The following is a 23,902-nucleotide window of genomic DNA, read 5'->3' as shown; positions in this document are numbered from 1 at the left end:
AAAGAATTAACAATAAATCAATAAAATTATTAGATATTAAAAATAGAATATATTAATTAACTAGATAATTTATATGAATCTGGTTTTATTTTAGATTTATTGTATGAAACTGTTATTATTTACGGTTGATTGTATATACACACGCACACACACACAGACACACTCACCAGCCACTTCATTAGGTCCACCTGAACAATCTAATGTAATCCAACACACCAGCTCAGCCATAAGATTTGCTTTCATGTTGCCTGTAATATGCAGGCTTTTCCTAAGCTGTCACAGAGGTGTTCATTCAATGAGAGTTCAGCGTCAAGCTCATCACTGGTGGTGCAGCTGTACTGAGCTGCATTATATTCACAGGTGTTCCTAATACTTTGGCCCCCTCATGTATGTAAATAGGGAGGACAAAAGATTAGAGACACATCTCAATATAATGTAGTTCAGTATAACAGCGCCGTTAACTGTGGCCTCAGTAATAAACATCATTGAATTTACACACTTCTGACTCAACAAAACAAAAGTCAACAAAAACTAAACTTCATAAAAGCAGAATCCATCAGTGCTGTTGGATTAAGCTGCTTTAGATTGGACAGGTATACCTAAAGAAGTGGCCGGTGAGTGTGTGTGTGTGTCTATATATGTATGAAATTAAAAAACGTTCATGATAGTAAAAGATTGCAAACATTTTCTCTTGTGTGATACCATATTCCTTGTCGCTGAGTTTTGGCGTCTCTTTTATTTACACATCAAAAGCTGAACAAAATTTGGCCTTTTTGTCTCAACAACGTGTATCGATATTATAAAAACGTGTAAATGTATTTATTTATTTTTTCAATAGTGTGTCTTTATTGACAAACGTACAGTGCAAGTGTACAACGATCAAACAAACAAGGAACATAAACAGCAATGCCAGGGGCAAATAATGATACAGAGTATTAAAGTAAGAAGTCACAATTTGAGTTCATGCATTTTTTAAACATGGTGCATAGATTGTAAGTTTTAATAGCTTTTTTATTTTTAGTGTAGCCAGTTGAATAAATGTATTGTTTGAATTCATTTTTCAAGCAAAAAAAAAGGATGGTTTATGGTTTGAAAGCTTACATTTGTGGATATATGATTTTGCAAATTTGACAATGTGTATTTTTTTTTATTATTTTAAGAACTTTATTGAGCAAATATAGAACATACACAGTACAGACAATTGCTCATAATATGCAAAGAGAATAAAACATTTTCAGTTTTAGATTAAATAAAGAGAGGATAATCAAAAATTCAGATCAGGCACAGATAAGATAAATTACATAAGGAAAAATAACTAATGAAATGCTACACCAAGAATCTCACCAAGAAGCTCCGCTGTTCTCTTACTTCTATTAGTTTGAAAGTTTTGAAATATTGTTTTAGTTCATTTAAAAATGCAGTGAAGTTAGGGGTCCCTTTTGTGATCCTACATTTGTGAATATAGAATTTAATATAATATCATTAAGTTAACATAGAACTCTATGTTATATTTATCATGTTTGAAGTACATAATAACATGCTTCCATTCAATATTAATGACATTTTTATCGACAACGTGTATACATCAATGACTGTATATATATATCTTTTTATACAGTCTATGGTATACACTCAAGGGAGGCTGTGGCGTCATCACGTTTCGTGACTTCCTGTACACTCAGGGTCCGTTCCGTAAACCGTCCGCTGTTCTGGTTCAGAAGGCCAAATAGCGACACTGCGGTGAGTTAAATTCATTTACATTAAAACATCGTGTTCGTAAGTTTATCCGTGTTTTTTTTAACATGTTAGGTTTATGCTCATTACTATCGGGTCTGTATAAAGTGTCTGAATTAGTTTACTATAAGTTACCTCACGCGACCTCTGTTCAAAAGTCCTTGACGATGTGAGCTGATTGTCAGTCTTAGCTTAGCTTAGCTTAGCTTAGCTTAGCTTAGTTATAAACCTTCACTTTCACAACTTAAACCAAACTACACTTAACTGTGCCTGGAACTGAAGCGTTGTAGCATAGTGGTTCTAAGTGAGCGTGAGCTAAGCAAGCTACTGTGGGCTAGCTGAACATTGTTAGCATGTCAGCGTTAGATGCTAGTAGCTAGCGTTACATCAGGGTTAGCTTAGGTCAAGAATTCAGAGCAGCGGTTACCTGAACAGGTCACAGTGTGTGTTAGTGTAACACTCACAGTGTTTTGTCTCAGTGTGTGAGTGTAACACAGAGCAGGCTCATGCCAACAGCTCACAGACACGTTAATAACGTTCATGTTTATTGTTGATCACTGCGCGTGACTGCGGGCAGCTGCAGCCTGAACAGCACAACGTTAGCGGAGCAGCTACTGTTACTATGATTATGTAGCCTATACAGTTTTATGTGTAATTACAGTATATATATATGTGTGTGTGTGTGTGTGTGTGTGTGTGTGTGTGTGTGTGTGTGCGCATAGACAGATTGTATGTGTATATTACAGTGTGTTTGTTGTAGTGAACAGTTTGCGGTTGTTGTGCGTCTGTTACAGCTTGAAGACGTGATGGCTGCTTCACTACGTTTGCTGTACTCTGTGAGCAGACCAGGTGAGATCTGTGAGCAGGAGGAACACAAACATGTACACATGAGACGCACAAATACTCTACTGTGTGTTATTTCAAGGGTGTTTAAAATTAACTACACATGGAGACAGTCCTCCGGCTAAGCTGCTGAGACTGCAGTGTTCACACACCTCACACTGATTTATTCACAGCTTTGAGTGTGTACAGGTGGTACACAGGACTGAACACCTGTTAAATTAGCTTCAGTGCTGCTGTAGAGTCAAACAACAACAACAATACACAGACACAGCACCTGGTTGATGTCCCACAGGTGTGTTCTAACCATGTTAATACACACACAGCAGTTACCTATGTAATGTCCCTCAGGTGTGCTCTAACCATGTTAGTATGTTCTTACCTACTTTTACCTTCAGGCTCTGTTGGGGTCCGTCACAGTCTGGTGAGGTCCTTCAGTGTGTCCACACAGAGAGCAGGGTTCAGTGAGTAACACACACACACTCGTACAGCTGCATGTTAGAGTGTAAACAGGAAGAGATTCTTAAAGAGGATTTGAACTCTTTATAAATGTGTGTGTGTGTGTGTGTGTGTGTGTGTGTGTGTGTCTCTCTGTCCTTGTGTCTCTCTGTCCGTGTGTGTGTAGAGTATGTGAATGCTCAGGAGCTCCCCACAGACATGAAGTCAATCACAGACCGAGCTGCTCAGACGCTGCTGTGGACCGAGCTGTTCAGAGGTCAGACTCATTAATACCTGTGTGATGATGATGATGATGATGAAGAACACATGATTAGACTGAAGATGATGATGAACACATGAATAGACAGAGGATGATGAACACATGAATAGACAGAGGATGATGAACACATGAATAGACAGAAGATGATGATGAACACATAAATAGACAGAAGATGATGAAGAACATATAAATGGACAGAAGATGATGATGAACACATAAACAGACAGAAGATGATGAAGAACACATGAATAGACAGAAGATGATGAACACATGAATAGACAGAAGATGATGAAGAACACATGAATAGACAGAAGATGATGAAGAACACATGATTAGACAGAAGATGATGAAGAACACATGAATAGACTGAAGATGATGATGAACACATGATTAGACAGAAGATGATGAAGAACACATGATTAGACAGAAGATGATGAACACATGATTAGACTGAAGATGATGATGAACACATGAATAGACAGAAGATGATGAAGAACACATGAATAGACAGAAGATGATGATGAACACATGAATAGACAGAAGATGATGAAGAACACATGAATAGACAGAAGATGATGATGAACACATGAATAGACAGAAGATGATGATGAACACATGAATAGACAGAAGATGATGAAGAACACATGATTAGACAGAAGATGATGAACACATGAATAGACAGAAGATGATGATGAACACATGAATAGACAGAAGATGATGAACACATGAATAGACAGAAGATGATGAACACATGAATAGACAGAAGATGATGATGAACACATGAATAGACAGAAGATGATGAAGAACACATGATTAGACTGAAGATGATGATGAACACATGAATAGACAGAAGATGATGAAGAACACATGAATAGACAGAAGATGATGAAGAACACATGATTAGACAGAAGATGATGAAGAACACATGAATAGACTGAAGATGATGATGAACACATGATTAGACAGAAGATGATGAAGAACACATGATTAGACAGAAGATGATGAACACATGATTAGACTGAAGATGATGATGAACACATGAATAGACAGAAGATGATGAAGAACACATGAATAGACAGAAGATGATGATGAACACATGAATAGACAGAAGATGATGAAGAACACATGAATAGACAGAAGATGATGATGAACACATGAATAGACAGAAGATGATGATGAACACATGAATAGACAGAAGATGATGAAGAACACATGATTAGACAGAAGATGATGAACACATGAATAGACAGAAGATGATGATGAACACATGAATAGACAGAAGATGATGAACACATGAATAGACAGAAGATGATGAACACATGAATAGACAGAAGATGATGATGAACACATGAATAGACAGAAGATGATGAAGAACACATGATTAGACTGAAGATGATGATGAACACATGAATAGACAGAAGATGATGAAGAACACATGAATAGACAGAAGATGATGATGAACACATGAATAGACAGAAGATGATGATGAACACATGAATAGACAGAAGATGATGAAGAACACATGAATAGACAGAAGATGATGAAGAACACATGAATAGACAGAAGATGATGAACACATGAATAGACAGAAGATGATGATGAACACATGAATAGACAGAAGATGATGAACACATGAATAGACAGAAGATGACAGGCTGTTTGTAGTTTATAAAGTTGTGATGACTGATTGTTCAGTCAACAGGAAGTGACTCATCTGTTCCAGTTCTCTCATTCTGACCCGACTCACTGTTTGTGTTATTTGTGTTTGTGCTGTTTGTGCTGTTTGTGTTGTGTTGATTCAGGTCTGGGGATGACGATGAGCTACCTGTTCAGAGAGCCGGCCACCATCAACTACCCATTTGAGAAAGGACCTCTGTCCCCTCGCTTCAGAGGAGAACACGCTCTGCGCAGGTCAGTTAGTAAGTCAGTAATGTTGTGTTCTGTGTTTTTTGTTGCACAGAACATTTGACATAGAACATAAAACACGAGCTGTGGTACAAAGAATATAGAAAAGAGTGACATAAAATAGAATGCAGAACGTTAAACACCCAGTGTAAAGTGCAGAAAATATAATGGACCATTCAATGCAGAACATAGTACAGAATGCACAAGACATAAGATAGAAGACAGAAAATAGAACATATAGCACAGAACATTAATCGCACAACATAGAACACTGAACGCAGAACACAGAATGGAGTATATGGAATATAGAAAGCAGGACATAAAACACTAAAATAGAACACAGAATAAAAACAGAATGGAGAACAATGTACATTGAACACAGAACATAGTGTGTACAACATAAAAAAAGATAAAAAAACAGAACATAGAATGCATCAGACTCAAGAATATAGAACTCAGATCATAGGACCCATAAAGGAATATTATAGTAGAAATGTATATGCTACATATAACATAGAGTATAATGTAGTACATAGAACGCAGAATGTACACACACAGAACATAGATCAATGACTATGGAATTCAGAACATAGAATGCAGAATAAGGAACACAGATCATAGAATATAGATTCAGAATATTGAAAATGGACCATAGAACACAGACCATAGAAAGCAGATTATAGATTATGGAACAGAACATGGAACATCAAATTTAGTATACACATCATAGATTTAAACACACAGAACAAAGAACACGGACTAGAGAATGCTGAAATTAAAACATAGACCTTGAAATGTGGAGTACGGAAAATAGAATTTATAATATAAGACAACATGAATTGCTGAACGTGGAATGCAGAATGTATAACACAGAACATAGAAAAAAAGAACAGATTGAAGAACATAGAGGGCAGCATAATATTCATAACATAGAATATGGGGCATAAAATTGAGAACACACAACTGGAACATGAAACACATAATAATGAACACAAAAAACAATGTAGAACACAGTACAGTGAACACAGGACATAGGACCCATAACACTAAACATCGAGTGCAGAACATACAATGCAGTACTCAGGACAAAGAACACAGAATATAGAATACAGAACATGTATTACAAAACATAGAACATAGAGCGTTAAACATAGAACAGAGAAAATGGAACACAGAATATAAAACATAGAATGCAGAACATACTGTAAAACACAGAACATTTAAAACAAAACAAATCATGCAAAACATGGAACACAAAACATAGAACCCGAAACACAGGATGTAGAATATATAATGCTTTATATAGACCAAAAAACACAGACCATAAAACACAGGTAATAGAACGCAGAACATATAACACAATACAGAAAAAAGAACATAGAACACAAAACAGAACACAGACACAAAACCTAGAGTCCTTGACCATTGAAGACGGAACAATGAACACAGAACATAGAACACGGAACATGTAGAACACAGAACATTGAACACAGGATGTAGAATATAGACTGCTTTATATAGACCAAAGAACATGGAACATGGAACACAGAACATGGAACATAGAACACAGAACATGAAACACAGAACACTGAACATGGAGAACACAGAACACAGAACATTGAACACAGAACATATAACATAGAACACAGAAGACGGAACATGTAAAACACAGAACATAGAACACAGAACCTGAAACACAGGATGTAGATTATAAAATGCTTTATATAGACCAAAGAACACAGAACATGGAACACAGAACATGGAACACAGAGCCCGAAAACACCGGATGTAGAATGCTTTATATACACCAAAGAACACAGAACATAGAACACAGGTAATAGAATACAGAACATAGAATATAACACAGAACATAGAAAAAAAGAACATAGAACACAAAACATGTAACACAGACGCAGAACCTAGACCATTGTAGGTGGAACAATGACAGTAGAACATAACATAAAAAATAGAATGCAGAATGTAGAATATAGAATGCAGAACATAGAAAATGGAAAGTAGAGTATAGAACAGAGAATTCAGAATATAGAAAGCATAACTTACAATACTAAGTACATTGTGTAACATGGAGAACAGAAGATGGAACAAAGAATGTTGTACACAAAGCATTGAACACAGAACATGGAAAACATAATATAAAAACTGAAACACAGGATGTCGAATATAGACTGCTTTATATAGACCAAAGAACACAGGTAACGGAATGCAGAACATATAATATAACACAAAGCATAGAAAAAGAACATAGAACACAAAACAGAACATGGACGCAGAACCTTCATTCAAGGAGGAAAAATGATGGTAGAACATAGCATAAAACGCAGAATGTAGAATATAGAATGCAGAACATAGAACATGGAAAGTAGAATACAGAACACAGAACTCAGAATATAGAAAGCTTAACTTACAATATAAAGTGCATTGTGGAACATGGAACACGGAACATTGAACAAAGAACAGAGAATATGGAAGCAGACAGCAGATCAGGGGTCTCATTTATAAAAGAGTGCGTAGAATCACTAAAACTGTCCGTACGGAGGAAATCCGGAAATGGTGTGCGCCAAAAATAATTCAGATTTCTAAACCTGCGAACGCACACAAGCACACAATGTTCGCTTTATAAAACACTATCCACCTGGAAATGTGCCCACATGACTTAGCCTCTTATTCCGCCCTCTACACGCCCGAACTACACCATACATGGTTGATGCAAAACACCTCGTGAATGGAAACACATGAGCCAGCTGATCATAGGAGGTTGTTTACGGTGAATCACCGAAACAACCGAGAGGAAGACGAAGTCTGTCAGGTGTCTTGACAGCTCGAGGTGCACGTGACTGAGGTGGAGTTTAGAAAGTACGTATTACTTGGAGGACACAGCTTACAGCATTTATGTAGTTCACCAGCAGGGCAGTAAATCTATCAGCAGCATTACACACGAGTGTCCCCGCTGCATTTACATGTTTACAGAAACCACAGTGATTACTTCACATTGTGGCTGAATGCTGGCGTCAGTCAGAGGTCTCCTCTGCTGTGGATATTATCTGATAGAAGTTTGATCAGTGTGAAACGTGAGCTTTATAATTTATGTGGTTTAGTTATGATGAACTTTGGCTGCACGGTGTTTGGGACTGAGTAAAGGGATATGTGATGATTGTGAGAACAGTCACTCGCTTTGTTTGTTTGAGCCCGACCGATTGATCAGTCAGCTGATTTTATTGGCCGATATTACCATTTCGCAGATATATCAGTATTGACTTTTATGTCAATCATTTGCTCAGCTACTTTAATTTTTGCAGTGCTGTGAGAGAAAGTCATTGCACCTCCTGACAAGCAGAGGGTGCAGTGATAATCTCGCCAACATGGGAGGCAGACTCTCACTCTTCCCACCAAACACAGCTAAAGTCAAGAAATGAAACAGCCTCTTCACTCGTGGTTACAACTACAAAATAGCACAACAATGACAATTACCAACATATGCAGAACATATGTTCTAAACAGTGACATTAAAAACACTAACAAAATATTTTTTGGCATTTTGGAACATAAATAACAAACTTAACATCTTAAACTTCTCAGTCAGCACGAGGCGGCAGGCAAGATGGGAAATGAGGACGTCCCTGTCGCTGCCAGAGTGCGCGTCACAGCTGAGCAGAGCAGCACACACAGCGAAGGGAAGCATCAGGAAGCATCATCTTTCCCATACAGAGCGAAACATTGTGAGCAACAAACTCATGTTGAAATCACAGTAATCAGCCAAAGCTTGCTTTCAGAGCACCGCTGTTTCTACCCTCTGCGCATCTAAACTGCGCAGACGAGATCCCGTGTGAACAGTCTGCCTCTCAGTTAGTTTGAAGTCCGATAATAACGAAGGTACAGGAGCTTTAAGCTTTATTGTCTGCTAGTTTCACAGCGGTTACGCTCTAAACAACAAGCTTACACGTCTACACCTCCGTACAACCCCGCAGGAAGAGACAGGGTTTTGTTTTAATAAGCCATCGCAGCGCTGCTGCCAGGTGTGTGCATCTGTCTACTCCGCCCTCAGCACACCTGCAGCTCCTTACAGCAGTGAGACACGCGGCCGGACTGTTCTCATTCACAGAACGGAAAATGAAGATGTTATGTGAAGTCCCTTTCACGTCTCATAAAGATGTTAAAGTTACGATGTTACGGTGCTACAGACAGACAGAGAGCACAGAGACAGCCATGTCACCGTGATGCTACGTGTTGATTGAGTCCCGACCTGCGGACTGTTGGCTGAGCTCCAGACCTCTGCCCCGTGATAGACAGTCCATAGATCGTCCCAAATGCCCCAAACAGAGCAGAATAATAAGAATAGAAACACAGACGAGGGCAGATCCTCTGCAGATACAGACACCAGCTCACACTTCTCCTGGATCATGATGTTGATTAACAGGGAATATTTAATATGGAAAATCCTGCTCATTAAGCCTTTATTACTATTATTAACAACATCAGTCTGTCAGATGAGCTGGTCTGTGTTTAGTGACTTGTATCTTCAGCAGCACTGTGTGCAGGTGGGAAAAACACGAACATCATTTTTGTTCCTCCTTCTGTGTGTTTGTGTGTTAAACTCACTTCTGTTTAATTTGATGTTTTATTTTGGTGCCATTAAAGCTGCTACAGAAACACTACTTTACATTTTGAACATGTTAATTATAACCATATAATACCTTCAATAAACACAAATATATATATATATAAATACGTTTGTTTCGTGAAATTAAATTTGTGAAACAGATATCGATATAAAGCCTGGCTTCAGTTCACCACCTCACCATCTGTCTCCATTGTGTCCGTACGCGTGGGTCACTGTTTGCTGACTGGTGCACATTTTCTCTTCAAGTTAGTTTTGATAGATCCTGACGTGTGACGTACACAACATTTATAAATGAGACCCCAGGACCTCTGTGAGAAGGGAAGTCAAGAAGCAGGTCAGATACCAGGCCTCAGCTGAACGTGTGTGTTTGTTATCATGAATGACTCGCCTGTAACCAAGTGTTTGTGATGATGTCAAACCAGGTACCCTTCAGGTGAGGAGCGCTGCATCGCATGCAAGCTGTGTGAGGCGATCTGTCCTGCACAGGTACGTTAAAACCCAGGTGTAAATAACATACATGTTTATACCTTAAATCAGCTGATCGTCTATACACACCTTAAATCAGCTGATATAAGGTGATAGTGATATATAGTGATATATATATATATCACTATATATATATCACAATATATCATGTGTTCTGGTATATTAACCAATAATGCGGCCAAACGAAATAAGCCTGTCTTTGGATCATCCTGACTGGATGGATTGCAAAGATTAGAGCGTTGGAACCAGCCGCTGGTTTTGTGACATCACGATGGAAACGATGTAGAAGAACACATTCGATGGACATTCTCACACTGTGTTAACCATCGTCAGATCGGCTTAATTAGAGGCGTCATGGTAACGTGAGCGATACTGCATAGACACTGTGGGAGAACCTGATCACAGCAGTTCAGGTGAGTCTGAAGACATGTGATGTTTGTGTTTCTTACATTGTGTGTGTGTGTGTGTGTGTGTGTGTGTGTGTGTGTGTGTGTGTGTGTGTGTGTGTGTTCAGGCCATCACTATAGAAGCAGAGACTCGAGCTGACGGCAGCAGGAGGACGACTCGCTACGACATCGACATGACCAAATGCATCTACTGCGGTTTCTGTCAGGAGGCGTGTCCTGTAGACGCCATTGTCGAGGTGTGTGTGTGTGTGTGTGTGTGTGTGCTCAAACAGCAGCATGTGTGAAACATGTAAACAGTTATTTATTCACTACATGCAGTGCCAGTGTTTGACCAGCAGATGTCTTGAATCCTGACTGAATGACTATCTTTAACATTTCAACCTGATCTACCTGTCCCCCCCCAACCCCCCCACCCCAGGGTCCGAACTTTGAGTTCTCCACAGAGACTCACGAGGAGCTGCTCTACAACAAAGAGAAACTCCTGAACAACGGGGACAAGTGGGAGGCAGAGATAGCAGCTAACATACAGGCTGATTACCTGTACCGATAGACACACACACACACACACACACACACACACACACACACACACACGTCCATCTTGTACATACTGTAAGGAGACACTCAGCTCTGGTCATTGTCTGGATTATATTTATTGTAGGAAGATGAACCTCCTCCTCTGTCATCTCTGTGATCAGTGATCGATTACTAATCCTGATCCTGACGCTCCACTCAGCCTGACATGGATCATCGATCTGTGCACACGTTGTTTTCTTTGTGACTAATAAAAACTTGTGGCAGAAACAGAGTGACGGTTTCCTTCCACTGTGTGAGCGTCCCTGAGGACTGAGAATCTCACAGCCACATGTCCTGCATCATAGCATGCTAACAGCTGAGGCTAATGCTAATGCTAATGCTAATGCTAATCAGATCAAAGGAGACGAAAGAACTTGAAACAGGATGAAGCTGCTTTATTTGATGAACCAACAGTGAAAATCTACTGCCACCTGAACATGGAGGTGTGTTCTCTTCATTCATCACTGCAAAGCATTGTGGGTGATTTACACCACTGGAGAAAGCACCACTGTGGACTCAGTCAGCTGATGTCAGCATGTTCTGCAGGTTTACACACAGAATGAGGGCGGTCTCTGAGGAAGTTTGTCAGCCTCTCTGAGGACGTGTCAGTCCTCGTGACGCTCATCTCTCTGGAGGTCTAGTCGGTCGTTTGTCAGCCTCTCTGGGGACGTAAAGTCGCAGGTTTGATTCCCAGGTGGCCCGGTCCTACAGAGCAGTTCTTCATGCATGAGGTTTGTTTCAGTGCTCATTTAGGTCACATCGACTCAGGTTCAAACATGGAAACACATTCAGTTTGATTAAAACCAGTAAATGATGAAATAACATTAAAGCAGTAATAGCCCCACCTTGTGGGCACGAACGCGTACATACACTTACTAACAGTGTGCCTCTAAATGTGATCAGATTCATCACAGGTGTGCAGATGTGTAGCTGAACATGTCACTGATGTAGTTTCACCTGTAGGAGGCGCTGACAGACTTTAAAGGGGTTACAGCAGCTGGCAAGAGATTATATTCAATAAAATAAACTTTATTCTGCCCACATCGCAGTGACAGAACATCCAGTCAGTTCATCTGTTTACACAGAGACGCACTAATATTATTACAATTATTATTATTATTATTATTATTATTATTATTAGCCAGCCAGCAGGCTTTCAGCCACAACATTGTCCGAACAAAGTTCTCACAACATTATTTAAAAGTTGACGAGCGGAGGAAGAAGACACGTCACCGCTTCCTCCCAGAAGGTCAGCCCAGCCGCTGCTTCCCTGACGCCAGCTCTCTCTCTGGACCCGGTCAGACAATCTTAAAGGTCTTTCCCTGCACTGTCGAGACTGAACTGAAAGCGGCGGGCAGCGGGACAGGTCCTGCACGACACATACAAACAGAGAGGATCATGTTTTTACTTGTTACATTAAAGATGTCAGACAGGTGATTCTGCAAAGCCCGATGCTGTCAGTCTCTGAATGCATCGACCTGACTGAGGGACTTCCGGAGAACTTTGGCTCAGTTAGGAGACAGGTCACTGATTTAAAGACCCTGAGAGCTCACGCAGAAAAATGAAACAAGCTGAGGCATCACAGCTGGGACAAGAGAGAGAGGTGAGACGGAGGTGTCTTCCTGCAGGTGGAGCTGTGTGTCATGATGAAACCATGTCAGCGTCTCATCTGACCGAGGGAGGAGGGTTCATTCAGAAGAGAAAGGGACCAAGCATAGATCCTGGAGGCACTTCCATCACAGATAAGAACATAGGAACACAAACATGGTGTGAGAAGCACAGAGGTTTGGTCTGGATGTTCTTCATGCCAGCAGGTCCAATAAGACTGACCTGATAACACGAGTTTCAGCTTCATGCAAAGAAAGCATGAAGCCTGATGAGCGTTCTGTTTTCAACCAGGAACCTCAAAGCCGTCTGCATACGTCTTTCTGTTTGTTTGTCTGTTTGAGTTGGAATATAATCATTTATGAATTATGCATGACTGATATTTCTTTAAATAAAAACTGAAGCACCCCCTGCAGTACTCTAAAGGACCCCTGGGGGCACCGTGGCCCCGCCTGTGTGAGAGTATTCTATAAGACAGAGGCAGCAGAGGACCAGCCTGTCTGCAGCTTGAATCTACACATGGATTTCAGGTTGTTTGAACATTGTGGTGATTCCACCTGAAGCCAGAGCAGCATTTATCCTGTCCATGACCTCGGGCAGGTGAAAGCACCTGCATGTGAACCTGACACAGTTCACAGGGGGACACAGTGACCAAATGATGTGATGATGTAACGGAGAGGTCGTCTGTCAGGACGATCAGTCAGAGCTGTGCAGACATGTTGCACATCACAGTGTCCTCCAGAGACAGACACTTATTACTCAGAATGATGAGTGGACTGCAGTCTGCCCAGAACGTCACACAGCTTCCCGCTGACTTCATGAATCACGTCTGTAAATGTAAAGTTCTTCTTTCCGAACCTCTGAAGACACGGTTATTAACAATCAGCTCGTTAGTGAAGACATCTCCGTCGTTTGCTTTAGAAGCTGTGAGTCAGTCACAGTCCTGTTTCCCCCTCAGGCTGCAGAGATGAACTTGGACTCGAATACAGAGCGATGCAGATAAATGCACACACACACGCACACACACAGAGGGAGAGCGCGAGAGAGAGAGAGAGAGAGGACACAGAGTCGGAGGCAGAGCAGCATCTCACTGAACAACCACTAAATCCTGTGATGCAGCAGCTCTGATGATCCGACACTCCAGAGGTAAGAATTAAGGAAATATACAGTTTGTGTTTCGTCGTCGTCCTGCTGTCAGTTTGTGTTCGTGTGTGTGTGTGTGTGTGTGTGTGTGTGTGTTCAGACACAGAGTAATGAATCTTGTTTCCTCGGGCTGCAGGACAGGGTTATTAGCTCCGGGTTTTGTCCTTGTGTGAAATTAAAGGAGCCGGTTCTGTACCTGTGTGTGTGTGTGTGTGTGTGTGTGTGTGTGTGTGTGTGTGTGTGTGGTATATTCAGTTGTTACATATCAGATAGAGAACAATGTGTGTGTATGTGTGTGTGACCATAAAAGCCTCAGCGAGCTGTGTCATCGTATCGCCGCAGTCCACCCCCTCCCTCCCCCCTTCCCCGGACTTCCGCTCTCTGTGAGTCTGCACAGTGTGTGTGTGTGTGTGTGTGTGTGTGTGTGGGGGGGGGGGGGGGTCTCAGTATGTATCACCATATGCTCTTTGACTCTTCACTTTGGAAGACTTCTACATCTCAAAGTGTGAACTGGAAGTTAGCTGCACTTCCATCCTGACTTTAGGAAGATACAGTTTACTGAGCTGACATGCTTCTTTGGAAATATGTGGAAAGTTCATATTTAAGACACTGATTTTAACACAATGAGAAACCATGGAAACTGCACGGACAAGAACTGTTCATGAAAACTACAGAAATACTTTCAGAAAGCGTCAGGAGGAGAGAGATGAGCTCAAACTACCAGGGAGGTGTCCACTTACTGACGTAGCAATGGGACATACATGTATGCAGAGAGAGAGAGAGAGACAGAGAGAGGGAGAGAGAGTGTGAGAGGGATCAGCATCTTCAGTTTGACTCCACATATTCTCTAAGTGATCATAATGCTGCAGGTTTACACAGCTCTGTTTACACTGTTTGTCTTTATCTTGCTTTATTCTACTTAATTTGTATTTTAATTTTTTTCTTTGACACGTTATCTGGTAATGTAAATGTATGTTTCCCATGCAAATACAGCTCTTTGAATTAAACTGAATTGAGAGAGATAGAGAAGAGAGACGGAGAGAGAGAGAGAGAGAGAGAGAGAGAGAGAGAGAGAGAGAGAGAGAGAGGAGCTTGGTGTGTCTGATCCCCCGGCAGCACTGTGTGTTAGAGTTGGGAGTCTTAATGTCTATAAGATACTCACTGGGAGGTTTTGGCAGGTAGGCAGACATGTGAAAGGAAATGTGTAGGTAAGCAGTCACACAGGTCCAAGTAACAAAAGCACAATGTATGAATCACAGCAATGATTTCTAACTGGCAACTACCAAGTTGGATGGTCCCATGAAAAGGACAGAGGAGGATGAGTTGAGTGGAGACAGGTAGTCTTTCACTGTAGTTAAGCAGCAATGAGAGTCTTTCACCGTAGTTAAACGGCAACGAGAGTCTTTCACCGTAGTTAAGCGGGAACGAGAGTCTTTCACCGTGGTTAAGCGGGAACGAGAATCTTGTTGCAATGGGTGACATGTCCGGTAAGTATGCTGGCCATGCACGAACTGGGATGTTTTCAGCCTCCAGGAATTGTGTACAGATCCTTCCAACATGGGGCCGTGCATTATCATGCTGCAACATGAGGTGATGGACGTGGATGAATGGCACAACAATGGGCCTCAGGATCTCGTCACGGTATCTCTTTGCATTCAAAATGCCATCAGTAAAATGCACCTGTGTTCGTTGTCCATAACATACACCTGCCCATACCATAACCCCACCGCCACCATGGGCCACGTGATTCACAACGCTGACATCAGCAAACCGCTCACCCACACGAGGCCATACACGCTGTCTGCCATCTGCCCTGTACAGTGAAACCCGGGATTCATCCGTGAAGAGAACACCTCTCCAAAGTTCCAGACGCCATCGAATGTGAGCATTTGCCCACTCAAGTCGGTTACGACGACGGACTGCAGTCAGGTCAGGACCCCGATGAGGACGACGAGCATGCAGATGAGCTTCCCTGAGACGGTTTCTGACAGTTTGTGCAGAAATTCTTTGGTTATGCAAACCGATTGTTGCAGCAGCTGTCTGGGTGGCTGGTCTCAGACGATCTTGGAGGTGAAGGTGCTGGATGTGGAGGTCCTGGGCTGGTGTGGTTACACGTGGTCTGCGGTTGTGAGGCCGGTTGGATGTACTGCCAAATTCTCTGAAACGCCTTTGGAGACGGCTTATGGTAGAGAAATGAACATTCAGTTCACGGGCAACAGCTCTGGTGGACATTCCTGCAGTCAGCATGCCGACTGCACGCTCCCTCAAAACTTGCGACATCTGTGGCATCGTGCTGTGTGTTAAAACTGCACATTTTAGAGTGGCCTTTTATTGTGGCCAGCCTAAGGCACACCTGTGCACTAATCATGCTGTCTAATCAGCATCTTGATATGCCACACCTGTGAGGTGGATGGATTATCTGGGCAAAGGAGAAGTGCTCACTAACACAGATTTAGAGAGAAATCGGCCTATTGTGTTCATAGAAAAAGTCTTCGATCTTAGAGTTCAGCTCATGAAAAATGGGAGCAAAAACAAAAGTGTTGCGTTTTTATTTTTGTTCAGTGTAAATATGTTATCTATATGTTGTGTTATTTGTAGTATTAGTTATCGTATCTCTGTGTTTTTCAGGCATCATGGTTCCTGCAGTCAGGCAGATCTTCCTGCTGCTGTTTCTGTCTTCTTGTCTTCTGACTTCAGCTAAAGAAGGAAAATCTACAAAGAAAGGAAAGAAAGGAAAACAGGTCGTCTGTCCATCGTGAGTCATGACCACTTATTCTCTCCATTAATATCAAGCCTTTTATTTCAGCCATTATTCAGATAGTAGATAGACAGTATTTCCTTTTCATAGGCTGTACCAAATGTTTGAACATATTATGACAATAGTACCAATACTGCAGAGAGAAGGACAAGAAGGTTTATTCATTAAAATGTATCTACATCAGCTATGAGGGCTAAACAGTGATGAGGTTCTGTTTATTCTACAGATGTTATTTTGTCTGGATGCTGCTCTCAGCAGGTTTCAGCTGTAAAGACTCTGTGCTCTCTGCATTATCCTGTGTTGTTAATGTAGGACACAGGTGAGCTGTTACATTATCCTGTGTGTAGTTAATGTAGGACACAGGTGAGCTGTTACATTATCCTGTGTGTAGTTAATGTAGGACACAGGTGAGCTGTTACATTATCTGGTGTCGTTAATGTAGGACAAAGGTGAGCTGTTACATTATCTGGTGTCATTAATGTAGGACAAAGGTGAGCTGTTACATTATCCTGTGTAGTTAATGTAGGACAAAGGTGAGCTGTTACATTATCCTGTGTGTAGTTAATGTAGGACACAGGTGAGCTGTTACATTATCCTGTGTCGTTAATGTAGGTCACAGGTGAGCTGTTACATTATCTGGTGTCGTTAATGTAGGACAAAGGTGAGCTGTTACATTATCCTGTGTAGTTAATGTAGGACAAAGGTGAGCTGTTACATTATCCTGTGTAGTTAATGTAGGACACAGGTGAGCTGTTACATTATCCTGTGTGTAGTTAATGTAGGACACAGGTGAGCTGTTACATTATCCTGTGTGTAGTTAATGTAGGACACAGGTGAGCTGTTACATTATCTGGTGTCGTTAATGTAGGACAAAGGTGAGCTGTTACATTATCTGGTGTCATTAATGTAGGACAAAGGTGAGCTGTTACATTATCCTGTGTAGTTAATGTAGGACAAAGGTGAGCTGTTACATTATCCTGTGTGTAGTTAATGTAGGACACAGGTGAGCTGTTACATTATCCTGTGTCGTTAATGTAGGTCACAGGTGAGCTGTTACATTATCTGGTGTCGTTAATGTAGGACAAAGGTGAGCTGTTACATTATCCTGTGTAGTTAATGTAGGACAAAGGTGAGCTGTTACATTATCCTGTGTAGTTAATGTAGGACAAAGGTGAGCTGTTACATTATCCTGTGTGTAGTTAATGTAGGACACAGGTGAGCTGTTACATTATCCTGTGTCGTTAATGTAGGACACAGGTGAGCTGTTACATTATCCTGTGTGTAGTTAATGTAGGACACAGGTGAGCTGTTACATTATCCTGTGTAGTTAATGTAGGACAAAGGTGAGCTGTTACATTATCCTGTGTCGTTAATGTGGGACATAGGTGAACTGTTACATTATCCTGTGTTGTTAATGTAGGACACATGTGAGCTGTTACATTATCCTGTGTGAAGTTAATGTAGGACACAGGTGAGCTGTTACATTATCCTGTGTGAAGTTAATGTAGGACACAGGTGAGCTGTTACATTATCCTGTGTGTAGTTAATGTAGGACAAAGGTGAGCTGTTACATTATCCTGTGTGTAGTTAATGTAGGACACATGTGAGCTGTTACATTATCCTGTGTGTAGTTAATGTAGGACACAGGTGAGCTGTTACATTATCCTGTGTGTAGTTAATGTAGGACACAGGTGAGCTGTTACATTATCCTGTGTGTTGTTAATGTAGGACACAGGTGAGCTGTTACATTATCCTGTGTGTAGTTAATGTAGGACACAGGTGAGCTGTTACATTATCCTGTGTGTATTTGTCGTGCAGTTAATACTCCAGGCTTTATTAAACACATGACTTCATAACTCATCACTTGTTTGTTTGCAGTAGTCTGACACGTGTTCAGGCCTTCATGTTTTTAATTTTTCACATCTGGATGTTCATGAATATTAATCTCTTCTCCATCAGTCAGCTGTCTCCTGAAGATCTGGCTCAGGTTCCAGAAAACTCCACCTCAAACATCCTGAACAGACTTATGGTCAGCTACGACCCCCGAATACGACCCAACTTCCAAGGTACAGATCCTGAGAGAATGGGAAAGTGTGTATAAATATACACATATTAATATATAATATATAATATAATATATAAACTGGCCCGGTGATCCAGTAGAGCATGTGGTCCACTTTCCCAAAAAGTCAAAAACAAAATGCTTCTTCAGCTTAGAGCACAGGCCTGCTCCTCTGGCTTTGCGTGTGTGTGTGTGTGTGTGTGTGTGTGTGTGTGTGATCCTTCCTTCTGCATGGTAAAAAGTAAAGTAATCAGCCAGTAGATAACACCTCTGCCAATGAAGTCCTACACTGCTCCTACAAGCTGCTCCCACACATCTCCCCCTCAACCACACCTCCACATCGATATATATGGAAACAAGAATACATGGAACATGTTGACTAAGAGAGATCACACACACACACACACACACACACACACACACTCTCCAACCCATTGAATATATAACAGAGTGACGAAGATGAATATGATGATGATGATTATGATGATGATGATGGAGGGATGAAGATAAAACAGGAAGAGAACAGAAACATGAGGAGTGTGTGTGCTTCATTTAATCTGAAGCTTCAAGCGACAACCAACCAGATGTCCACACACACACACACAGACATGCGCGCGCATGCATACACACACATGCATGCATGCATACGCACACACACACACACACACACACACACACACACACACACACACACACACATTTAACTCAAATTTTAGGGACTAAATGAAAAGTATCTTTAATTTATGTATCTTAAATAATGAGTTATTGTTTTTGCTAGAATAATCTGATTAATAATCAGTGACCAAGATGGCAGCTTAGCGGGGAGGCTCCCACAACCGTTCACGACTTCATGTAAAAAACATATTCTGATGACACTCTTTTTTTTTTTAAGAGAGGGAGCTATCAGTAGATGCATGTCATGCATTTGATAGAATAGAATGGGGTTTCCGAGATATGGACGTGGTGAAATGTATCTCAGCTGGATTCAATAACTACACACGAAACCAACTGCACAAATCCTGACTGATCGGAACGTCTCAAAGCCCTTCAGTTTACAGCGATCAGCTGATCGACCTCCGTCTCCACTGTTATTCATGTTAGCAATTGAACAATTGTTGCAATTCAGCTCCCCAATCTTAGATGGTACGACATGGCTGCCCAGCTGACTCCAGCATCACAATACTTTCGTACAACGGCACCTCCAGCTTGGTAAGCATTGAACAAAAGTCCATTCCAGATCTTCCACTAAATGTACATCTGTACTCTATACTTTGGATATATAATGTATATGTACAAAAAGTCCCTTTCTTAAAAGTACAATTTCAGTTTGGCATGCTGCACACAAACATGTCGGTGACATGCCTGTACCGTCACAAGTATATTATTATTATTGTTGTTGTTATTATTACTATTTTCTCAATATCTATGTAATTATTAATATTACTTTAATTCATATTTATGCAAGTTGCGTGTGTATGGGTGTGTATGTAGGAGTGTGTAATGTTCTTTGCTGTAACGCTACAATAAGAAAATGACAATCAACATGTTGCACTGTGAGCGACTGCTGCTCGATTATGGCACAAACCAGAATCACGATTATTTTGGTCAATAACTGACATCACGATTATTGAAATCGATAACTCAGCGACCATTTATTGAACTTCTTTCTTTCGTTCATTTTCTTGAACTTCAAACATTATTCAACTGAAAATAAATAAATTATAACAGAGCCCCTCTGGTGACTTTTTATGGAAAAACATGACGTTGTGGCCACGAGTGTGCATGGCTGTCGGCACCTCCGCTCCTCACCTGAATGTATCCTCACTGCTCTGTCGATTAGAAACTCAGAACTGGTCAAACGTCTGTGGGAACTTGCGGTGCGAAGTTTGTTGTCTGTTGAAGTGTAAAATGTTATCAGACAACAGTAAAATCAGTGAGCTGCTGTTGATATGAACTCGCTGAGAATGGATTGCAGCCACTAATAGCACCATGAAGTGCGCATCAATCGCTCCGCTCTCTGCTCTGTCTCAAGGTCCGATTCCCAAAGCATATTGTCATGATGATTATCAAGCGCAGACACATCCATAAAGTGTTTCTACTGCGTGCAATGTGCTCTTGTTTTGTGTCTGATTGCACCTCCACCCTCTGCTGCGCAGTGTCTCATCCTGACGGAGCTCAAGTCTGTCACATATACATGATGAGCAGGACGGGGAGGGGGCACGTCCCACCAGTTTGTTGTGAAGTTGAGGCTTGGTAGATGTGATATACGTTGAACCGTTTATAACAAAGCTTCCTCCCTGGAGTGAGCCAGCAAGAGCAGCTCGTCCAGATAACAAACACTCTCATCCGCGTCGTGAGTAACAGCCCAGACCGTCTGGTGGCCAAAGTGTGGCTGTATGTGCCGGGGTTAATCCTCGGACAGCCCCAGTGCTGATTTGACCCCTGGTTATAACAATGATGATGACCTAATGTCAAAGTAATATTTACAGACTGTATTCATTTAAAAAAATGAGTTGTACAATTGTTGTGGATGTTTGTTGTCAGTACATGGCTGTCCGACTTATTATCTCGTGACCGCACATTATTATGAAGTCCTCAGATGTCACCTGAGGGCCTCCGCACTTTACTTCTCTCTGTGTGTCGCTCCTTTATTGTTTGGTCATAGGCATCTCGGTGATTGGTCGTGTTCCTCTGGGGTGCGGACACCACCGTGTAACAAATCTCGCACAGTATTTGTTGCTGCTCCTCGTCAGACTCTTTGAAACCAAAGTGTTTCCAAACAACGAAATTACTGTGACCTTTCTTGTTGACCAAAGGCTCTACAGCCGGCCAGCCGGGCGAGTGAGTGTGGGCGGGGCAAATGTCACTGCTGAGGGAAGGGGTGCGCTGGATTTATATCACAGGACAAAACAAGAGCGTCACTGCAAAACAGAGTCCGACAAAATAATCGTTTTAACTAGATTTTTAATCAAAATCATAATTGAAATTAAAATTCGATCAATCGAGCAGCCCTACTGTGCGCTCAGACTTGCCCCCCCGACTGTATGGAAGTGATGGACCTCGTCATTCAGATGGTGAACAAAAGAATGGTAAAAGGCTTAAACCACAGACAGTTCTGTGCACTGCTGGATGAGGTCAACGGCGCACATTCGGCTCTTTGGCTGCATAACAAAGTCCGATGGTTGTCCAGAGGGGAGGTGCTGGAACAGTTTGCTGCTTGTGTGGAACACGTTCTGCGAAGCAAAGGCAGAGCGTATCCAGAATACTTCATGGTGGACATGACAAGTCATCGGAACAAGCTGAACAAAAGTCTCCAGGGAGAGGGGAGCACGGTTTAAGTGTTTGAGCAAGTTAACGGTGTTCGCCAGAGATGTACAGAGAGGCACAGTGTCTCACTTCCCCTCTCTGAGAGACTTCAAAGAAGCACACCATCGCATCAACTGTGATTATTATTATTAACGTGCAATCACCAGAATGCAGGAAAGATTCAGCGAGTTCCAAAAGGAAAAACTACACTCTCCTTCCCCGTCACATCCGACCCATCCCTGTTGAACAGGCCTGCATTTACAGGACTAAGTCCACCTGGACATTGCTGACAAAGAGTTGTGGCTGTCCAAGTTTAAAAGCCTGACAGCCGAACTCAAAGATGTTGACGGTCAGAAGGCAACTCTTGCACAAAACCACAAATGGAGCAACATTGAAAACGTCTATTCCCGACAATTATATAAACATGAAGAAGAATGTATTTGGAGTCCTGTCCATCTTTGGATCAACGTACTTGTGCGGGCAGGTGTTCTCATGCATGAACTACATGAAATCCAAAAACAGCCCCTGCCTCACAGGCGAGAGCTTAAGAGGAGAAAATGTGCAGCGACGTTCAGAAGCAGAAGTCACATTAAACAGGGGAAGAAACTGTCCTTTAGTAAGCTTTTATTTTGCAGCCGCGTATCCGTGTTACGCTCAGGCCCGATGGTTGAATGCTGTATTTGGCCGAGGAAAGAGAAGAGGATTACTTCGCACTGAACTGGACTCAAATTTAATTCAAATTGTCCTCTTTTGTTTCTTCTGTGTTTTATTTGTTATCAAAGCAGGCCACTTATTTAATTGATTTGCACAAACGTGGGAGGAACTCAGCATTTGCTTTTTAATTATCAAAGTCGTCAAAATTTCATTTTATCTTTTGCACAAAGAGGAGGTCTCAAAGTAGGCTAAGCCTACATTTACTTTTTTTGTTTAATTTAATTTCAACGCTTTATTTTATTTACTTTTTGCACAAAAGAGAACTCAAAGTACGTTTATTAGACTTTTTCCCACACAACTGTTCTTCTTGTGTTTTGCTGATAATAGCATTCTCCGATAAAAATAAAATGTGTAAACAGTTCTAATTCAATAAATGCAACAACATAAGGTAATGTTGTAATGGAAAGGCCAGGTTACAGTAACGAGCGTTGTCACATGCGATGTGGTAAAACATATGAACGCTCATTTAGATCACGTTAATAGGCTGTTGCTTTTGTTATAATGGCAGATGTTTTTGGGGTGAGTGACGGGCAAAGGCTGTTTTGATAGAAAAGGTTCCTGACCCTGCGCTAGTTGAATTAGCTAGCTATGCATGCACACTGACACAGGTGTTTTTACCTTCTGCTGGTACGCAGCTACCTGCCAACAAGGACAGAAACAGAAACAGAGCTCGGGGAGTTTTTGTTTTTGTTGACAAAAGAAAAAGGGAAATACAGATTTATTTTCCAACAGATGACTTTTGACTTGAACTGCAAAAGTAACACGCTACGTTACCCCTTACTTTGTAACACCTTACCCCCAACACTGTCGATCAGTAAATATTGTTATTGATCAGTGAATATAAAGTGTTTGACATGAAAAAGCAATGTGGTGTACTGTCTCTTTAAATCTGTCATGTGTGTGTTTCAGGGATCCCCGTGGAGTCCAGAGTGAACATCTTCATCAACAGCTTTGGATCTATACAGGAGACTACCATGGTACACACACACACACACACACACACACACAC

General features: G+C 41.4%; 2 protein-coding genes across 5 annotated transcripts in view; both read left to right on the top strand.

The window, feature by feature from the left end:
* The first annotated feature begins 1,693 nt into the window (after positions 1 to 1,693).
* On the top strand, positions 1,694 to 11,531 carry LOC138604957 (NADH dehydrogenase [ubiquinone] iron-sulfur protein 8, mitochondrial-like). 2 transcript variants are annotated; one of them, XM_069676998.1, is made up of 8 exons: positions 1,694 to 1,740; positions 2,529 to 2,583; positions 2,973 to 3,038; positions 3,200 to 3,289; positions 5,095 to 5,203; positions 10,259 to 10,322; positions 10,837 to 10,965; positions 11,148 to 11,531. In XM_069676998.1, the coding sequence occupies exons 2-8, from the start codon at positions 2,541 to 2,543 to the stop codon at positions 11,277 to 11,279; spliced, it is 633 nt and encodes a 210-aa protein (XP_069533099.1). In that variant the 5' UTR covers positions 1,694 to 1,740; positions 2,529 to 2,540; the 3' UTR covers positions 11,280 to 11,531. The 2 variants fall into 2 exon arrangements, with proteins under 2 accessions (XP_069533099.1, XP_069533098.1); XM_069676997.1 differs by having other exon boundaries at positions 1,721 to 1,740; positions 2,461 to 2,583.
* Positions 11,532 to 13,973: 2,442 nt separating this feature from the next.
* Positions 13,974 to 23,902, top strand: part of LOC138604938 (glycine receptor subunit beta-like) — a 37,930-nt gene continuing 28,001 nt past the window's right edge. For all 3 annotated transcript variants that reach the window (XM_069676974.1, XM_069676976.1, XM_069676975.1), the window contains exons 1-4: positions 13,974 to 14,056; positions 16,682 to 16,808; positions 18,771 to 18,877; positions 23,803 to 23,870. In XM_069676974.1, the coding sequence (XP_069533075.1) occupies positions 14,038 to 14,056; positions 16,682 to 16,808; positions 18,771 to 18,877; positions 23,803 to 23,870 (321 nt within the window). In that variant the 5' untranslated portion in view covers positions 13,974 to 14,037. The remainder of the gene's footprint in view (positions 14,057 to 16,681; positions 16,809 to 18,770; positions 18,878 to 23,802; positions 23,871 to 23,902) is intronic.

Source organism: Semicossyphus pulcher, unplaced genomic scaffold, assembly GCF_022749685.1.
Source record: "Semicossyphus pulcher isolate SPU_LCO1_2020_fin unplaced genomic scaffold, fSemPul1.0.p SCAF_27, whole genome shotgun sequence".
NCBI lineage: Eukaryota > Metazoa > Chordata > Actinopteri > Labriformes > Labridae > Semicossyphus > Semicossyphus pulcher.
Note: the sequence above shows the minus strand (reverse complement) of the source record. Positions and strands in the feature narration are given on the sequence as shown.